Source organism: Gastrolobium bilobum, unplaced genomic scaffold (genome assembly GCF_033153095.1).
Source record: "Gastrolobium bilobum isolate Gb01-03AN ecotype WA unplaced genomic scaffold, APGP_CSIRO_Gbil_v1 utg6918, whole genome shotgun sequence".
In the NCBI taxonomy this organism is placed as follows: Eukaryota; Viridiplantae; Streptophyta; class Magnoliopsida; order Fabales; family Fabaceae; genus Gastrolobium; species Gastrolobium bilobum.
The window spans coordinates 232,541-249,062 of NW_026897081.1; the positions used below are offsets into that span (position 1 = coordinate 232,541).

At 35.0% G+C, this 16,522-nt stretch overlaps 3 protein-coding genes across 6 annotated transcripts; 1 reads left to right on the top strand and 2 right to left on the bottom strand.

The window, feature by feature from the left end:
* Positions 1-1,705: 1,705 nt before the first annotated feature.
* Positions 1,706-2,494, bottom strand: LOC133303975 (uncharacterized). The gene has a single exon (XM_061503946.1). It carries the CDS (start codon positions 2,492-2,494, stop codon positions 1,706-1,708), a length of 789 nt encoding a protein of 262 aa, XP_061359930.1.
* A 3,939-nt stretch (positions 2,495-6,433) lies between these two features.
* LOC133303992 (uncharacterized) lies at positions 6,434-9,734 on the top strand. Of its 4 annotated transcripts, XM_061503964.1 has the most exons (4): positions 6,434-6,879; positions 6,965-6,992; positions 7,709-7,945; positions 9,485-9,734. In XM_061503964.1, the coding sequence occupies exons 1-3, from the start codon at positions 6,501-6,503 to the stop codon at positions 7,830-7,832; spliced, it is 531 nt and encodes a 176-aa protein (XP_061359948.1). In that variant the 5' UTR covers positions 6,434-6,500; the 3' UTR covers positions 7,833-7,945; positions 9,485-9,734. The 4 variants fall into 4 exon arrangements, 1 of the variants encoding a protein (XP_061359948.1); XR_009750549.1 differs by lacking the exon at positions 6,965-6,992; XR_009750551.1 differs by lacking the exon at positions 6,965-6,992 and having other exon boundaries at positions 7,714-7,945.
* Positions 9,735-12,534: 2,800 nt separating this feature from the next.
* LOC133303976 (exocyst complex component EXO70B1-like) lies at positions 12,535-14,876 on the bottom strand. The gene is made up of 3 exons (XM_061503948.1): positions 13,291-14,876; positions 12,968-13,069; positions 12,535-12,733 (listed from the first exon to the last, which is right to left on the bottom strand). The coding sequence occupies exons 1-3, from the start codon at positions 14,874-14,876 to the stop codon at positions 12,535-12,537; spliced, it is 1,887 nt and encodes a 628-aa protein (XP_061359932.1).
* Positions 14,877-16,522: the final 1,646 nt, after the last annotated feature.

The following is a 16,522-nucleotide window of genomic DNA, read 5'->3' on the forward strand; positions in this document are numbered from 1 at the left end:
GATACATTTTGGTGGAGTCAGGGTGAACTGTGAACTTACTGCTATGTGCCTCATTCAAAACTTCTTTCATTAATTCTTCCTTCTTAGGTACAACAATCCTTCCTTGAAATTTCACCAAATCATCTTCCCCTTTGGTAAATCCTTCCTGTTTCAAAGATTTTTCTAAACTAGTATCTTCCTGCTGAGCTTTCCTAATTTTATCTATCAACTCATTATCTATTTTTATTTCATTAATACCTAAACTTCGAGGCAATACAGTCACAGATAATTTCATATCTCTAAATTTTTCCAACAACTCCATTTCTTTGACCATTAAATGTGACATGAGAAGAGATTTTCTACTTAAAGCATCACCTACCACATTAGCTTTTCCTGGATGATATTTAAGTTTAAAATCATAGTCTTTCAAAAATTCCATCAACCTCCTTTGCCTCATATTCAATTCTTTTTGGTCAAATAAATATTTAAGACTCTTATAATCACTAAAAACCTCAAACTTGACTCCATACAAATAATGCCTCCAAATCTTAAGAGCAAAGACTACTGCAGCCAATTCTAAATCATGAGTTAGATAATTTTCCTCATAAGGTCTCAATTGTCTTGATGTATAAGCTACAACTTTTCTTTTTTGCATTAAGACACATCCTAATCCCTTCCTAGATGCATCACTATAAATTTCAAATTTTCCTAATGGATCAGGGATTATTAAAATTGGTGCAGATGTCAACTTATTCTTCAAATCTTGAAAACAATCTTCACATTCTTGTGTCCAAACAAAAGGAACTCCCTTTCTAGTTAACCTAGTTAAAGGTAACACTAATTGTGAAAATCCTTTAATAAATCTTCTATAATATCCTGCCAATCCTAGGAAGCTTCTGATATCAGTGATAGTCTTAGGTCTCTCCCAATGTATTACAGCCTCAATTTTACTAGAATCAAGTGTCACTCCTTCTTTTGATATAACATGCCCTAAGAACTTAACTTCTTCCATCCAAAATTCACATTTTAAAAGTTTGGCATACAATTGCATATCTTTCAAAATTTGTAATATTATCCTTAAATGCTCATTATGCTCCTCTTTATTCCTAGATTATATTAAGATATCATCTATAAACACTACTACAAATTAATCTAGGTAAGGTCTAAAAATTCTATTCATATAATCCATAAATACTGCTGGAGCATTTGTTAATCCAAAAGGCATCACGAGATATTCATAATGTCCATACGTAGTCCTAAAGGCTGTCCTTGAAATATCTTCAGTCTTAATTTTGATCTGGTGATATCCTGACCTTAAATCTATTTTAGAAAACATTGTGGCTCCTCTCAACTGATCTAAAAGGTCATCTATCTGAGGCAAAGGATATTTATTTTTAATGGTGACTTTGTTTAATTACCTATAATCTACACACAACCTCATACTTCCATCTTTTTTCTTGACAAATAGCACTGGTGCTCCCCAAGGTGACACACTTGGTCTGATGAACTGCTTTGATAGAAGTTCCTCTAATTGTTTCTTTTGTTCAACAAGCTCTACAGGTGACATCCTATAGGGTGCAATAGAAATTGGCCCTACTCAAGGTATTAGGTCAATGCAGAATTCAATTTCTCTGTTTGGGGGTAAACCTGGAATTTCATCCGGAAAAACCTATAAGTATTCAGAGACAATAGGGATACTGGTTGCATCATGTTTAGCTTTTGCTTCTCAAAGATTAAAGAGAACATATCCTTGTGCTCCATCTAACAAACTCTTTCTAAGTTGTGAAGTTGACAAGAATAAAGATTCATTGGGAAGTTCTGACTCTTTTGTGAAAATTATATTTTTATTATGACAATCAATGACCACACAATTAGCAGACAACCAATTCATACCAAGAATCACATCTATATCAATCATAGGCAAGCAAACTAAATCTACCTCAAACAATTCCCCTTCGAGTTGAAAATGATAGTTTTTACAGACTTGAGATATGGTTATCTTTTCTCCAGTAGGAAGAAAGATTTCAGGATAGGAAGGTAAAAGGGAAATTGGTAATTTTAACTTTTGAGCAGAAGATAAGGACATGAAAGAATGAGAAGCCCGAGAATCAAAAAGTACAGTTATAAGAGAATCTTGTATTAAGCCTGTACCTTGAACCAAATTTGAAACTTGAGCAGCTTCCTGACCACTTAGGGTGAAAACTCTTCCTCTTGTTGTAGGTTGGTTTGATGAATTATGACCTTGATTCTGAGGACAATTCCTCAATATATGTCCAGGCTTTCCACACTTAAAGCACACACCTCTTCCTGCCAAGCATTCTCTAGCATGATTTTTCTTGCATTTTGGACATACCTGAATCTGGAAATTCATCTGACCCGCATTCTTCTTCCCTTCATTGCTAGCAAAATTGTTTCTCGAGTTTTGCGCCCGTGGAAACCTTCCTTTGTTGTTGTCATAATTCCTTCTCCGATTTGAGACTCTGTCTTTCTCTCTTGCATCCTCAGCCTCTTTCATACTTGCTTCAATATCTCTGCACCTATTTATTAATGATGAAAATTTCTGATTTGGTATCCTATTATCATGCTTTTTAGTTAAGCTTTTAGTCCAAATTCAAATTTAGTTGTCAACCATCCCTCATTAGGTTGATTTTGTGTATAATTAGAATATTTGGATAATTCCTGAAATTTTGCCACATATTCTCCAACAATCATGTTTCCTTGTTTCAGTTCAAGGAATTTTATTTCTTTTCTGTTTCTTACACTTTGAGGAAAGTATTTTTCCAAAAAGGCATCTTTAAAGATTGTTTAAGTAATCTCTGTTCCTTCGCTTTGAAAATATCTTTTGTATTTGTCCACCAATGCTCTACTTCTCCAATCAACAAGTATGTGGCAAAGTTTACACGATAAGTATGAGGACAGTCCATTACCAGGAATATTTTCTCAAGTTCTTTCACTCATTCAATAGCTGCCTCAGGATTATAATCTCCACGAAAAGTGGAGGGTTTATGCTTACGAAATTCAGTAAGTCCTTTATAATTAGAATTATGTCCTCCCAGAGTATTGCAGTTCTAGGTCCACTTTCACTTTCAGAATTATGGGTGTGATTTCTTGTTGCACGGTCCTCCCTTAACTCCTGAATAATTTGCTGATTAGTTACAGTCTGTTCTCTAAGAGCTTCTGCCACTCGAGTAAACGCATCAGTTACTGGGTTAATTTCTGGTTCAGAAGTTGAAGATATATGTCTTGTATCTGCCATAGATCTACATATATTGTTTATGATAGTGAGTTGATCGAGCTCATTAAAATAACTCAAAATATGCATAATTTATGAAAAAATACCAAACAATTATAATAGTTTAGGTCTTTTATTACCTGAACCGCTGCTCTGATACCATAAAATGTATCATCCTTCATTTTAATAAAAGTGATGACATTAAAAGTAGTAATAATAATAATAAATAAAAAAATTATTATCATTGCTACCATCTATGCAGATGCAATGAAGCTACCATCCATTTGCTTTTAAGTTTATATATTTCGTAGTATAAAATTTTAATATTAATAAACATTTTTTTAAAGTTAATTTCCTTTGTTTTCATTATGTTAGCACTTTTGCATCGTCGTTGCCTTTCTTTTTGTTTTCTTTCTTTAAAACTGGAGATGATTATAGCTAAAAGAAAAAAAATAGTAGAATAAAACAAAAACGTAACAGATTGTGCTAACGCATGTGAAGAAAATTAATTAACTAGAACTAACATCCTTCATTTTATAGACATGGATGTGGATTCGTACATAAACTGTACAACTTCATATATATATATATATATAACTTTCTTCAGTCACACACTGGTACATGATCCTTGTTTAGTCCAAAGTATACGCATAAGTCTCCACCCTGTTAGGATAAAATACAGCTACCGCTCCTTGATTTCCCATCACAATATAGTATTTCCAACGGTCACTATAAAAATTAACAGTAATATTCCATCCTTCTCCATAAAAAGACAAGTTAGGCATCTGGAAAGATTAGCAAAGCAAATAAAACGTGAGAAAATTCTCAGTAATATTGAGGTTTTATAACTATAATCATTCCAGCCGTATTAACGGAAAATATATCGTTCTCTTAAGTAATTTCATAAAATTATTGTAGGAATAAAAATAAATAATAAATTGTGTAATATTTAACTGAAGCTAATTAAATACCCAACTTTGTGGGCCTCTGCATGTGAAAAGTTCTGTATGGCAGATCTCAAGCCATGATAAGGCGTCCCTTACCCTAACTATCTGATCCCAAACTTTTGTGGGTCAGTTCACAGCAGTAACATACAGTTAAAATTTACACATTCTCTTAATATTTATTTGGTACCAAATAATCAACTAGTTTAAAAATAAAAATAAAAATAAGAATTTTAGAATTACATAATAAATCTAAAGGTAGGAATAACATCAAGTAGAAAAGAGTTTTAAGAAAAGAAATTGGCGAAGTAACGGTACTAAAAAAAAACTTTAAAATAAATAGTAAAAAGAAGAGCAATGAGAGAAAGTTTTTATCTCTCAATATTACCTTTCTTTTATTTCCTAAACTTCTTCTCTCTTCTTTTCGGTATGAATCCTTCAGTCTCTCTTTTCTCTTCTCCGATTAAGTTCCTTCTCTTACGTTTTTTGTTCTTTCTCTTCTTCAGTTTCCAGTGTTCCATATATATATAGGCAAGTCACTGGCTTCCTTTTTGGCTATCTTCATTATTACGTTTAGCTAGGTTTTAACAATATAACTTGCTCAATTAGTTTTTAACTAAATTGTAATGATATAATCATTACATTAAGAAAAAATCTGGATATTCTTATCATTTAGCTTCCACACGGCAGTCCCGGATTCATTTTGATATACTTCATCGTGATTAGGGGTGTTAACGGGCCGAGCCGAGCCGAGTTTTGATCTTAACGGGTCAAGCCTGTATTTAAACGTGTCCGATTGGCCTTAGCATGTTACCTGTTACAAATATAATATTGGCCTGTGGCCTGATTTATTTACAAAAAATAAAAGCCTGTGTGAAGCCCGTCTTAGCCTGTTAGCATGTTAAAGAATAAAAATAAGAGAACAGCATTCCACAAAAAAATCAATTTCCAGATAGAAACCTTAGCTTCTAATTTGCAGCAATAATTTACAAAGTCTACAATAAATAAAAAAAATTAAAGTGAGAGAAGGTAGATAACAAGTTATATTATCTTAGCCCATTATAAAAAAAGTGCCAACAAAAATAAAAATAAAATAAAAAATAAATTGACACAAACGAGCAGTGCACGGTGGAACGAATGAGTTTTTGTGGGTTTGTTTGTGTGAAGGAGGATGAAGGATAATATGGAACAGCACTAGTAATTTCATAAATATACATAAATTCAATATATATCCAAATAGCATAATATAGAACAAAATCATTCAAAAAGTTTGTTAAACCAATAAAATGGGGTGAAATAAATTGGTGAGAGAGAGTTATTACAAGTAGTATAAAAAGTATAAATAAATATATATATACTATGCTAGCCTGGGAGGCTCTAAGGCCGAGCTTATGAATTAGAGCCTGAGGCCTTTTTATTAAACGAACTTTTATACAAGTCCAAGTCTGGTTCCAACACGAGCTTTTATTAAACGAGCTCAGGCCTTTACGAGCCGAGCCAAAGACCCCTGAAAGGCCCCTGGCTCGTTTACCACCCCTAATCGTGATCCATTGTTTTTTTTCTTATTTTATTATTATTCATTTTTTTTGTACTTATATATATTGACATATAGTTATATATATGAGAAAAACATTTCTCAAGCAGCTTGGGATAAATTTATCTCTGGCCACCCCAAATTTATGTCGTTTTGTTTATTTATTTTTTTATATTAATTGATTCCCCTTTGAATGGTTATGATTTTATTTTTTTCTCTTTTTTTTTATCATCATTGATCTATCTTTGTACGGTTATAATTTAGTAGCCGGAGATAAAATTGTCTCAAATAGCTTGAGAATCGGTAAGCCATATATATGTTAGGTAGCTATTACTTTAACAGCGCCGCTTTATATATATATATATATATATATATATTATTTTTATTTTATTTGAATTATTTAATACTTTAATATATATATATAGAGGCAGGATCATCTTACACCGGTGTAAAAATAATAAATCTTACACCAAATCTTAACCATTGATTTTCTACATCTAACGGTTAAGATTTATTAGGTCTCACTCATTAATTAATTTTTAATTCCCAATAAATCTCAACCATTGGATGCACGGAAATCAATGGTTAAGATTTGGTGTAAGATTTATTATTCTTACAGTGTAAGATGATCTTGCCTCATATATATATATATATATATATGTGTTATTTTATCATTATTATTATTATTTTATTTAATACTTGGGGTCGGTTATTGAAAATTTCACTCGTGCCTTGGTAGCCACGTGCTTCTCGTGCCTGCGTCGTCTTCTTCAACTTAACGAGGAGGAAGCACCGCAACAAGTAACAACGAATGGTTTCCGAGAAGCACAGCTTCACAGAACCTCGCATTTCCACAGAAACTCCACTTACCGTGGCTCCACGTCATCACTTCCCGATCCCCTATTCTCTCCGCAGCATTACAGCCAATTCCCAAGCCCTAACGCCGCCGCCCCCGGCGCGAATATCCGAAAGCCTATCCGGGGCTCCGTCGCCGAGTTTGAGCTTCATAAGAATCATGGATTCAAACCCGTTGAAGGAGCAAGAGGCGTCGAATTCGATTGTTCCCGCCGGTGGCAACAGTTACGCCACGTATCTGATGGAGAACCACGCTTTCACGGTTTTCAAGGCGTTCTTCTTGCATGCTCAGATGCCAGAAACCACCGCTGACGTGGAGTCCAGGGGGTTGAATGGTGCAGCTCTTAATTTTCTTTTCATTTCAATTTTTCTTTTTTCATGTTTTGTGTCTGATGTTTTCACTGTTAATTTCATTTTCAGCTTGCGTCGCTTGTGCTTGTTTGCGGATGTGTGTAATAACTTTTTTAATTACTTACATAGTTACATTCTTATGCTGAGTAGATGGTTCTCATACTATTATCTTTCACCTCATGCAGCAATTATGTGTAGACTGAATCACCTGTTAAAGCTCAGCAGGATATAGAAGAAACATTTGGTGAATTAGGGTTGGCATTTATTAAATTGACAAAATTTGATTTGATCATTGGATGGATAAAAAGCTTTCAAGTCGTGATTATAAGAACTCTCAAAGTTTTCAAACTCGACAGTTTAGGTAAATTCGTGGAGCCCCTGTAAACTCAAATCGTAAGAGTTTATATACTTCAAAAAAATCTTAGTAACCAAACATAATTAAATCCTTGACTAAATGATCTTAATAATAACATAGGCAACTCAACTCTAGTACCCCGCAAAATGGACAAAAACTATGTGTTTTGAGGGCAAAGCCATGTATAAAATCAGGCTACTGATTTTGTCAGATGAGTTTGATAAAAGGACAGCTTACATGCAAGTTTACTCATTTGTGTCCAAGGATCATAAACTAGTAAGAGTTTTAGAGTTTACTCGAGAGTTCGACAACCATGTGAACTTTGCTCTCAGCAATCACATCAGTCTTATCTTCTCTTCATCTATATGAACACCATGTGCTGGCATATTCTTACAAAGTTCATGCTCTTGCTAAATGGCAACACACTTAAGATATTGATGATTTTACGATTTATGCAGAGCAGGATATACATCACAAATATCTTTGATTAATGTTTGCTGTCTGTGGTGCATTCTTGGATTGCTCAAGCGCACTCTTGACAGTGTAGACTCTTCTATCAGAACTATCATCTTTGCAATCTAGAGCTGAAAAATTTGAAGCAACATCATCTAAAATTTTTTATGTTGAAAAATCGAGGATTTGTTAGCTGGAGGAGTTACAAGAAGCAATAAGTCACTGAAGATGCTAAAATCAAGGTATGGTTTTAAGTGTTTTACAATTTTATTGGTTTGTTAAGCTAGATAGTTTGTCTTCAAATAACATTAAGTTTTGATGAGAGTTTTTGATCCAAAGTGGTTTATGCTGTTGGGTATGACTCATATTTCGCATACTGATGAGGGCCCTTATTGGCGGGGTCAGCAGAAAGGCAACTGGGGTTCCGTTCCCAGGTGAGTGGGCGGGGATCCGGGGGAGCCGCCTAGTGGGGTGCAGCTGCCCCCAGCCCCGTAGAGGCCTGGTACTGTTGTGAGCCTTTAACTTATTGTAATTTTTATTTTTCTTAGTAATTTGGGCTGGATCCTCGCCCACCGACCCCAATTAATTTGGGATAAATGTGTTGTTGATGTTGATGTTGATGTTGAATTTGGGCTGGATCCTTGAATAGCTGCTGTTAGGGTTTTCTAAATCCTATTTATATTCTCTTATAAACCGAGTGACTAGTAACTAGTGGTGGTGAGGTGAATACAGTAAAGACAAGTTGGATGTAGCCTACATTGGGTGAACTAGGTAAATCACTGTGTTGATTTCTCTCTTCCCTTTCTCTTTTCGTTTTCGGTTAGTGTGTATTTGTGCGATTGTCAATTTCCAATATATGCTTCATCAAGTTTCAGAAACTCTATTGATGATGTTTTCTCTTTGTTGTGATCCATCAAATTTGTGTTTTGTTCAATTTCTTGGTCTATATGCATGCATATTTTGTGTATAGTATTGAAATTTTATCATTCATGCACATGAACTTGCTTATTTCCGACCATCTTAAAACATTTTGTGACTGGTCATTCTTTTGAATTGTTTCTTAATTGTTAGAGAATAGAGGTTCAGCTCTATATATTTGTAGACCTCATAAGTATGTTTGTAAATACGTAGATCGAGTTCCTCCCATATCCACTGACAGTTGAAGAAACTTACTTTTCTGAAGCATACATGATTGTTATCTTAGCCTGTTGTCATATTAATGACCTCATAAGTCATAAAGTCTTCAATGTGTGTGATAGAAGTTGTTTGAACTCTCAACTTCGTGACTAGATTATGAGATTATGTTAATATCCTCCTTTTTCTTTTTTAATATAATATTGACCCTTTGCGTGCCTTAGAGTAGCGGTAAGGTTGCTTTTTGTGATTGAAAGGTCACGGGTTCGACTTTAGGATATAGTATCTTTGGAAAAATGTAAGGGTGTAAGACTGTATACAGTCGACCCTTACCCCTACTATCACAAGTCAGGGAGCCTTCTGCACCAGGGTTTGTCCTTTTGCCCTTTATTGACCGTTTAAATTTTTTATTTTTCATACTCATTTTCTATGAAACAAATTTACTTATGTAATCTCTCTTTTTCTTTCAGTCTTAACCTCTTTTAGCATCTCTTCTTGTCTAAGTTCAATATCCTTCGCTCCTTATTTGAATTCAATGTCAGATTTCATTGTTTTTTCAGTTGTGCATTTCTTTTCTCTTATGCATGCATTTTTTTTTTATTTTACTTGCCTGTATTTAATTATTGAACGGTGATGATTCAATGCAGGAAAACAATAGGAGTGAACTTGAAAGGCTTGATAGAGATAGGCAGGCTGACTTCTTAAACATGCTGAAATGATTCATAGTTTGTCTGGTATTACTTATGTCTGTTCTTTATCATATTTGATTATTAGAGATACCCTAGAACTTATCCCTCCTTAAGTGGAATCTGTATTTTCCTTTGATAGCTCATAGTCTCCACTTATAAAGATAATGATTACTAAAGGATTAACCATGTAGCTTTTACTGGTGTGTTTTCTGACAATAAAGTTGTCTTCTTGTCCAATTGAGATATGGACAAGTTAGCTTCCTTTTAAATTTCAATCAGTAACTGTTGCTCTCGCTGATACAATGAAGTTGAAATCTGTAATATGTCCAAATTATGAGATGCATGTGATGTAACATTGAAGCGTGGCACACATGATATATCTGTTTGTGTGTTTGCATAAACTTATACCAATTCCAAGGAACATCTAATGTTCAAAACCAAATGCATAAAACACAATATCAAACACTTAGGGAAATATGTCAAAGTTGAAAAAGTTGCAGTTCTGAGATTCTACACTAGAATGTTTAAGAGTCTAAGCATCATATAAAGAGATGTAAATTTAAAACTAGTAAGTCTCATATGGAATTATGTGATGTTTTGAGGCTAGAGAAAAATAAAATATTCAGACATGTGAATAATGGATATAGTGAGGCCATAAAAAAAAAGGAGGGGTGGTGGTGGGAGTGTAAAATCTAATAAATGTTTTTCTTTTTAAATGGGCATATTAAAGATTTGAAATGTGTTTCAAAAGTTAAATGTATGGTTTTGCACTCAAGTAATGAACATACTTTATATTCATGTCAGACTGAAGCACTGAGCACTAGGCAGCCGTTGAATTGCCAGTGCTTGGCGGTATCTGGGTCTTTGCATTGCCAGTGAAATTTCAAACCATTGGGAATGACCTTCAAAAGTTCTGTAGGTGCCGATATCATCTTTTGGTGCACACTGAGTTATGCTTAAGACCTAAATATCTGGGGGCTTCTTTTCTTGTGCTTGTTTTATACTTGTTGAATGCAATTTAGAAAATGGTGCTCGCTGCACATGCAATTCTGTGCTTTATTTAAGCTGCATAGCAACAGTTATTGCACAGAACATTGCTTGTTTTGTAGTGAATTACTGCTGACTCTGAATCAGTGCAGCATAGAGATCATCCACGACCTCTGTAAGTTGAAATTGTGAAAATTTGTGTCTCTAAGATTCCATGGGTCTACTAGTGCCTCCTTTTAAGAATAAATGGAATGCGATAATTGTTTTTAAATTCTCTAGTGCATAGACACCGCTAATCTTACGGTAAATGAGAATTGAAAAGCTGTATATTTCAGTCAACATTGGTTAATTTTTCTTCTCATATGCCCACGTTACTTCTTAGTTGGAACTATCTTTAGTTGCATTCTATTAGAGATATATAAGACCATTAATGTAGCTTCACTCACAAGCTTAAGCTTTTGGGTGAAATGGTTATTTACATGGTATCAGAGCTTCGGTGTCACGGGTTTGGTCCTCATGGCTTTTCATTTTCTTTTGTAGAATTTCTTAACACAGGTAGGTGGGCATGTGCATTATCCACCCTTCAAGCCCAATGGACTCTCGTGTGAGAGTGCGTGTTAGAGATATATAAAATCATTAATGTAGCCTTACCCACAAACTTAAGCTTTTGGGTGAAATGGTTATTTACATTGTATCAGAGCCTCGGTGTCACGGGTTCGATCTTCACCGCCCCCCACTTTCTCTTGTGCAATTTCTTTGCATAGGTTGGCTGAGCCTGATGCATCATCCACCCTTCAAGCCCAATGAGCTCTTGTGTGAAAGGGTGTGTTCGAGAATAGTATAAACTATTAAAAAATCCTTACCCACCAGCTTAAACTTTTGGGTTGAATCGGTTCTTTACACATTCATTGCATTTAGCCCCAGGCAATCAAGAGTCTTTGTGAGTTAATATGTGGGCTATGAGTAAAAAATTGCAAATGTCTGCACAGAAGTTGTTGAAGAGACCAATGGATACGTGAATGATAGCATTTGATCACTGTGGCTGTAAATTCGAGTTTTCATCTTTTTTATTCATTGGTGCTTCTGTGAAATGTGAATTAATAGGTGGGATATGCGGAGAAAATAGCAAATATCTGGACGAAAGTTGTTGAAGTAACCAGTAGATATGTGAGTGAAAGAACTTGATCTCTCCGGCTGTAAATTCAAAATTTCATCTTCTTTATTCAATGATGTATCACTCTCAGAAAATAGGTTTAATAAACTAAGGGAAGTATTTCTTTCCTTTTTTCTCTTCTCATTAATCTTCGTGCATTTAATTGTCATTCCACTACAGCATTCATGTGGTATCTAATGCCCAAGCGCGTGTGAATCGGCTAAACAAAACGATAACTAGGATTTCAAAGTAGCCATAGCTCTCGGTAATATTTTATTTATCCAAAAACAACCAAATAAACTAGGGTTCACGACACTCTTAAATAGGCAACGAAGAATATGCTTGCATGTTGGGACCATTGATGAAGAAAGACACCATTGTTTAAGTTCATTTGGTGCACTGTATCTCTAAAACAAAAATTGCTGGACAATTTGCAGATATCTGGGTTACCTACCAATCAAATTGAACTGACAGGTTGTGCAGATTTGCGAGGTTAACTAGAACATTCTTGAAAAATTACTTATGGGTAATTTTTTCAAGGGTATGGGCACTCACAATTTGAGTTAGTGTTATTTCTATCTACTCATGACATGGTGGATCAAGCCACAATGGATGTCTTTTCCACAACGGAAACTAAGAAGCCCAGTGTTGTAGTTTAGACATTCCTTGGATTTCCACCAATGAAACAAAAGGACAAACTTATCTAAATGAACATAAACAGTGCTGTTTTTCTTCCTCGGCTGTCCCAACATGCAAGAATATTTTTCAACAATAGGCGTGATATTCAGCTTTGGTAGCTCATAACACCTCAAAGATGGATTCCAATATTGGGTCAAGACACTCAAAGTGGAGGCTTTACAGTTGAAGTCTACTGATCAGGATGGTTAACAATAAATGTTTCGTGAGTATTAGCTTCTGTAAGCATTCCTGGAGCGTTAGCTCCCATTCTGCATGTATGTAAGCCAGTATACCTAGTCATGAACTTTGTAGGATTTTCTTGTATTTGCTGGACCTGTTTGGTTGCCTGGCAACCTTGATCAAACTTGTGAATACACCAGTAGTAATCCCTGTCAATGACAGCGAACATTACATATATGTTTCTGGATTTAGTTTTTTTGGCAGCGCCTAGAATTGCAACTGTTAAATTTTTTTCTTTGTCTATATGTTAAAAATGAAGTGTTCTGTTCTTGCTAAAATGCTAGTTAAGATATCAGGATACTATTTCAATCTGTCATTTTATATCTCATTGAAGTTATCTTTTCTTCTGTTTTCTTTAGAATAAAAAGGAACAGTAAGGATACCTTGGATATGAAGAATTGAGGAATGCATCTTGACCCCGCTTCCTCCATTCATAGAAATCCTTGTTAATGGGCAAGACTATGGTCCATGTTGGTTGCATATTTCTGCAACAAAATATGATAGAAGGTTTCAGGTAAGAGGCATGTTGCTACATCTAACATCTTGAGAAAAACATCTAGTACCTATAAAATATTTTCAACCTTATGCTTGCATAATCAAAAGATACTATAGCAGAAAACTAAACTTCGAAAGGCTCTAACATAATCATAAATGACAAATAGGAATATACTTTGTTCTTGTGTCTCAACCTCAAAACTTGTCATACCTGTGCTTTTTGAGCTCATCTCTTCCTTGAAACAACTTGTCTATTCCGGTCACAATATCTTGGATCCCAAACCCAAGGTCACTATATATATTGGTATCTTCTTGTGTCTCCATAACATTTTGGAACCTTGCAGAGAAATTTTCATATGCTGGCAACAGGATTTTTTTCAACGAACTTATAATCTTTTCTCTTAGCCTTTCATCAAAGATAACCCATGTAGACTGCACTTTACATATCCCTTCAAATTGCAAGATTAACAGGCTAAGCTTCTGTTTGAAGGACTCCACAAATACATGATCATTATCTACCTTAAACATACCAAGTACCTGATCCCATGAGCTTCTCTCGTAGTTTACAAGGTATTGTCTGACTTGTGCTATGTGTTTCTGGATCCAGAGTTCACCCAACAGTTGTCTTAGTTCACTATGTTTTGCAGTCTGAACAATGTACCTCACGTTGTTCATCATGAAAACAAAGTGCAAGCATGGTCCTTGGTACATTTTTGAGTTGGCCTCCAAATACCTCTCCAACAATTCCATAATCCGAACCACCTGAAAAGAAAGTGGAGAAGATAATGACATTTCAAGGTTTTCATTTTCAAAGACATACTCCAATGTCCTCAGAGATTGACAAGCAGCACGGAGATAGTTCATTATATAGTGTGTAATTGGATGAAGCCCTCCACCAGGAACAGTCACCCTTGTAGGAGGGTCCTGGCATAACATATTCTCCAAGTCCTTAAAAACGCTTTTGATTGCTTCCCTCAACTTTTCACAGATTGCAATTGCCTCATCTCTGAGAGTCACACTATACTGATCAGAAAACAATGACTCCATCTCAGGTAATAGTTCTCTCAATGCCTCAAACACTTTAAGGATCCTGAACAAACGCTCTGGGGAACCGGTCCCAGTAGCCACAGCATTGGCGAAATTCAGTAACTGAGTCATGGATCCCCTGCTTATCTTCATGAAAGCAATGTCAGCATGAAGAGAATAACTGGAGAATACAAGGTTGCAAAGCTTCCTTTCTTCCGGAAGTTGTGCTCTAAGAACATAGTTGGAAGCCATGATCCAACGTTGAATCTTTTTTTCTAGGTAGTTCAATGGTACATTCTTGATCTCTTTGATGTCAAGCTTATGTAAACCGATTTTCAGTAGTTTTGGGTCCAAAATTTGCCTCCTCCAAGTGAAGTAAATGTGATAGCACTCATCAACAAACCCAGCAACAATTGCCTCCCTAAGTCTAGCTTCCATGTCAGTGGGGAAAATTACTGTGTCTTCTCTTTTTTCCTCAATCCCCAAAATGGTATATATAAGTTCTTGGTTGCATTGACTACCAGCTCCAACTTGCACTGAATTAGCATCATCAATTTCTACAGTTACATGCTCAGCAAGGTTAAAAGTCTCACTTTGTGTTTGAGAATCCAAATGGGAGTTAAGATACATGAGCAAGTAACAGAAAACAGCTCCAACAATAGCCAACTCCCAGTGGATTGACATGAGTTGCACCATGAGACATCCCAGAAAAAAGTTGAAGAGATCAACTTCAAATCCAAGATCAATCTGCCTTGACAAACTCAATGACATCAGAGCAAATGCTCCACTGGAAATCAGGCTACATTTGTCTGATTTTCCAGTGATTTTTTGGCCAGCGTAAAACGAGTATATAGAGGTGAGCATAAAGACTAAAAACCCCACGTGAGCTTGCCATAAGACTCTCCTAGACAGCTGAAACTTCTTTACGAATAACATCATGTTGCATATAATGGAACTTATAACAGTATAAACAAAGATCTTCAACAAGTTCCACTGTCCAAATAGTTGTTTGAAAGAGGAACTCAAAGCAAAAGAAAGCAGCCCAACCAAAGTAGACAAAAAACCAACCAACCTCCATATTTTTTGTTGGATTAACAAATTTCTAATTGGAGTAGTCATCATGAGTTTTTCTTTTACTTCCTCTTTGAGCTGAAGAAGTGTGTTTATTGCTCGTTGAGATTGGATTTTACCATGAAAAGGAACTGCATAAGTAGTAACGTCTAAGCGGCTTATCAACTTTGCTTGGTCCGATGATTTTGTTACATACATCATATGTTGTGAATCCTAGGCAAGAGTTCACTTCTCTTTGGGATTTTATAAATTTGAAGGAAGTTTCCTTGAAGGAGGTTGCTCATACTCTAACTAGTTCCCTTCCTCTCTTTTTTCATTGTTGTTTTTGTTGTTGTTTTGCAGTGTTAAAAGAAAGAGAAATGAAATGGAAACCAAGTATGGATTAAGAATGTTGTTCAATAGAGCCATTTTTGTTTTTTATTGTGGGGGTATCAATTGAATATAACCTGTTAATTTCACACTGAATTTACTAGTACATCACTACTCTATATCCACCGGCCTTTTTTTATTCTTTTTTCCAATTGTATACACAGGCTTTTATCTGAATATAAGGGAACCAGTGGACTTTGATAAAAGGATAATGTTATTGCTCACCTCGCACACCATATTTTTTCATTAAATGCTATTCAGTCCCTATAAATCATTCTAGTTATTAAACATTGCCCTCGTAGTATGAATTAAAAAGCATTATTATTTGTTTATTAAATCATCTTAAATATTGGAAGAAAAAGTACTCAATGCTTTGTTGAATTTTTAAGAAATCAAATATTTCAACTTTTCATGCAATAGTTTATAGTTAACAGAACCTGTATAATATTGGTTGGATAGTTAATTAATTTGAAAATATTTTTAAATGCCTTGGGAAATAACTAGGATTTGAAAGACATGAAATTGCTGACATAAATAAGGTCAACTTTGCTTGGTCCGATGATTTTGTTACATTCATCATGTGTGATAAATCCTAGACAAAACTTCAGCTTCTCTTTTGGATTTTACAAATTTGAAGTAATTCTGTTACATACATCATGTATGATAAATCCTAGGTCAAAGAGAGAAATGAAATGGGAACCGGGTGTGAATTAAGAATGTTATTCAATTGAGTCTTTTTTGTTTTCTGGAGTGAGGCTGTGGCATCAATTGGAGAATATTTTCGGTGAACCGGGAGCACATGGGCCTCCCATTCAACTAATGACACTTGGATCAAAAATTTTACTTTCTCTCTTTCGTACAAACTTTTTAAAAAATACAAGTTTTTTATTGATTTCTCCCACTGAATTTTTTGTGCACCGAGTGCACGTTAAATATTTCCCATCAATTGACTTTAAACAGATAGATCCGTACGTTAA

Bases quoted from the DNA above. Each gene is read 5' to 3' on its own strand.
- LOC133303976 (XM_061503948.1), bottom strand. From the start codon at position 14,876: ATGTCATTGAGTTTGTCAAGGCAGATTGATCTTGGATTTGAAGTTGAT. The intron at 13,070-13,290 runs GTATGACAAGTT...ATTTTGTTGCAG, and splicing joins GATGAGCTCAAAAAGCACAG to AAATATGCAACCAACATGGA. The intron at 12,734-12,967 runs GTATCCTTACTG...TGTCATTGACAG, and splicing joins CTCAATTCTTCATATCCAAG to GGATTACTACTGGTGTATTC.
- LOC133303975 (XM_061503946.1), bottom strand. From the start codon at position 2,494: ATGAAAGAGGCTGAGGATGCAAGAGAGAAAGACAGAGTCTCAAATCGG.
- LOC133303992 (XM_061503964.1), top strand. From the start codon at position 6,501: ATGGTTTCCGAGAAGCACAGCTTCACAGAACCTCGCATTTCCACAGAA. The intron at 6,880-6,964 runs GTGCAGCTCTTA...TTTCATTTTCAG, and splicing joins GGAGTCCAGGGGGTTGAATG to CTTGCGTCGCTTGTGCTTGT. The intron at 6,993-7,708 runs GTGTGTAATAAC...CGATTTATGCAG, and splicing joins GCTTGTGCTTGTTTGCGGAT to AGCAGGATATACATCACAAA.